This window comes from Hemibagrus wyckioides, linkage group LG06, assembly GCF_019097595.1.
Source record: "Hemibagrus wyckioides isolate EC202008001 linkage group LG06, SWU_Hwy_1.0, whole genome shotgun sequence".
In the NCBI taxonomy this organism is placed as follows: domain Eukaryota; kingdom Metazoa; phylum Chordata; class Actinopteri; order Siluriformes; family Bagridae; genus Hemibagrus; species Hemibagrus wyckioides.
The window spans coordinates 43,387,523-43,390,022 of NC_080715.1; the positions used below are offsets into that span (position 1 = coordinate 43,387,523).

The 2,500-nt window shown below is 44.3% G+C and overlaps 1 protein-coding gene across 1 annotated transcript in view; it reads right to left on the minus strand.

Moving 5' to 3' along the window:
- The window catches only part of slc16a10 (solute carrier family 16 member 10), a 23,096-nt gene that overhangs the window by 8,444 nt on the left and 12,152 nt on the right, over positions 1–2,500 (minus strand). Inside the window, exons 3-4 of the mRNA XM_058391940.1 lie at positions 2,103–2,202; positions 1,694–2,008 (exon numbers count right to left, since the gene is read on the minus strand). Coding sequence (XP_058247923.1) covers positions 1,694–2,008; positions 2,103–2,202 — 415 coding nt within the window. The remainder of the gene's footprint in view (positions 1–1,693; positions 2,009–2,102; positions 2,203–2,500) is intronic.

Sequence of the window (2,500 nt, forward strand, 5' to 3'; positions counted from 1 at the left end):
TACTGAGAGTACTACTGAGAGTACTACTGAGAGTACTACTGAGTCTACTACTGAGAGTACTACTGAGAGTACTACTGAGAGTACTACTGAGTCTACTACTGAGATTACTACTGAGAGAACTACTGAGAGTACTACTGAGTCTACTACTGAGACTACTACTGAGAGTACTACTGAGAGTACTACTGAGTCTACTACTGAGTGTACTACTGAGAGTACTACTGAGTCTACTACTGAGAGTACTACTGAGACTACTACTGAGAGTACTACTGAGACTACTACTGAGAGTACTACTGAGAGTACTACTGAGAGTACTACTGAGAGTACTACTGAGAGTACTACTGAGAGTACTACTGAGTGCACTACTGAGTCTACTACTGAGAGTACTACTGAGTCTACTACTGAGTCTACTACTGAGAGTACTACTGAGAGTACTACTGAGTCTACTACTGAGTGTACTACTGAGAGTACTACTGAGTCTACTACTGAGAGTACTACTGAGAGTACTACTGAGTCTACTACTGAGACTACTACTGAGAGTACTACTGAGACTACTACTGAGAGTACTACTGAGAGTACTACTGAGAGTACTACTGAGTGTACTACTGAGAGTACTACTGAGTGTACTACTGAGAGTACTACTGAGTGCACTACTGAGTCTACTACTGAGAGTACTACTGAGTCTACTACTGAGTCTACTACTGAGAGTACTACTGAGTGTACTACTGAGAGTACTACTGAGTGTACTACTGAGTCTACTACTGAGTCTACTACTGAGAGTACTACTGAGTCTACTACTGAGAGTACTACTGAGAGTACTACTGAGAGTACTACTGAGTGTACTACTGAGAGTACTACTGAGAGTACTACTGAGTGTACTACTGAGAGTACTACTGAGTGCACTACTGAGTCTACTACTGAGAGTACTACTGAGTCTACTACTGAGTCTACTACTGAGAGTACTACTGAGTGTACTACTGAGAGTACTACTGAGTGTACTACTGAGTCTACTACTGAGTCTACTACTGAGAGTACTACTGAGTCTACTACTGAGAGTACTACTGAGTGTACTACTGAGTGCACTACTGAGTCTACTACTGAGTCTACTACTGAGAGTACTACTGAGTCTACTACTGAGTCAAACACTTCCCTACTTTACCTCTATCCTAGTCATCAGGTTCCCATGTCCCCTTGTACCCTTGTTCCCTAACCAGTGGGCGTGTCTCAATACGAGAGTCCTAATGATGATGGATTTGTGTGTGATGGAGTAAAAACAAAGGTGTAAAGTTCACAGACACTGCTGCAGCCTGCCAGATATGGAGTGTTTTTAAAAGTCAGCAGATGAGCAACACACACACACACACACACACACACGTTGTGACCATTTAGACAGTTTTCATGCTGTGAGTGTTACACAATACTGAAGCAACAGTGTGTGTGAGGTGGTGTTTATTTGGACATGGAGGTGTGTTTGTGGAGGACGGATCACATTCTCTGCAGGAAGCTCTCACTGTGCACGCGTGCTAGTGTGTGTGTGTGTGTGTGTGTGTGTGTGTGTGTGTGGGGCTGAAACTGAACCATGTATTTAGGATTACTGATGTAAGTATAAAAATATTTACACTGAGATTGTGAGAAAGGGAGTGTGTAAGCATTGATGGATGTGTACACACACACACACACACACACACACACTGACCAGGTGGACATAGGGCACGAAGTATCCGTAGAGCGCGGCTGGAATCCCAAAAGCCCAGATCCTGTAACTCAGACTCCTCCAAATCTGGATGTTGCAGATCCTCTTCAACGATGCCTTCTTTGACTCCGCCTTCTGTGGGAGGCGGGGCTTGTAGGTGAATCCGGCCAACATGAGGATTAACATCAGAATGGAGAGGACGCGCAGGGTGTTGTGCAGGCCGACGCGGGTCAGCAGGCTGGAGAGCAGCGGAGGCAGAGAGATGGTGAAGATGCTGCTGCCCGCCGTCACCACGCCATTCACCAGACCCAAACGTTTCTGAGATCGGGAAATGAATCAACTACATTAATCATCGCACCTGATTAACACATTTACCTGAAGATTCCTCGTTAACGCGTAAGAAACAACAAACCTTAAAGTAATGTCCGAGGATGACCAGGCTGGGCTGATACGCGAACGAACATCCGCACGCAAACACCACACCATATGTGAAGTACAGAGTGCCCAGAGAACTGGACACAGACAGACACGGTCAGTTCATCACCCGGCTGTTAGAGCTAACTCGTTAAAGCTAACACGTTAAAGCTAATTAACACTTTTTATGGTCTATTTTTAAGGTATAAGACAGAGACAGACAGAGAGAGAGAGATAGAGACAGACAGAGAGAGACAGACAGACAGAGAGAGAGACAGAGACAGAGAGAGAGACAGACAGACAGAGAGAGAGAGAGAGAGAGAGTCTATTTTTAAGGTATAATGCTTAATCTACACAAGACTTATAAGAAAAAGAATAGAATTTTTTAAAACAACA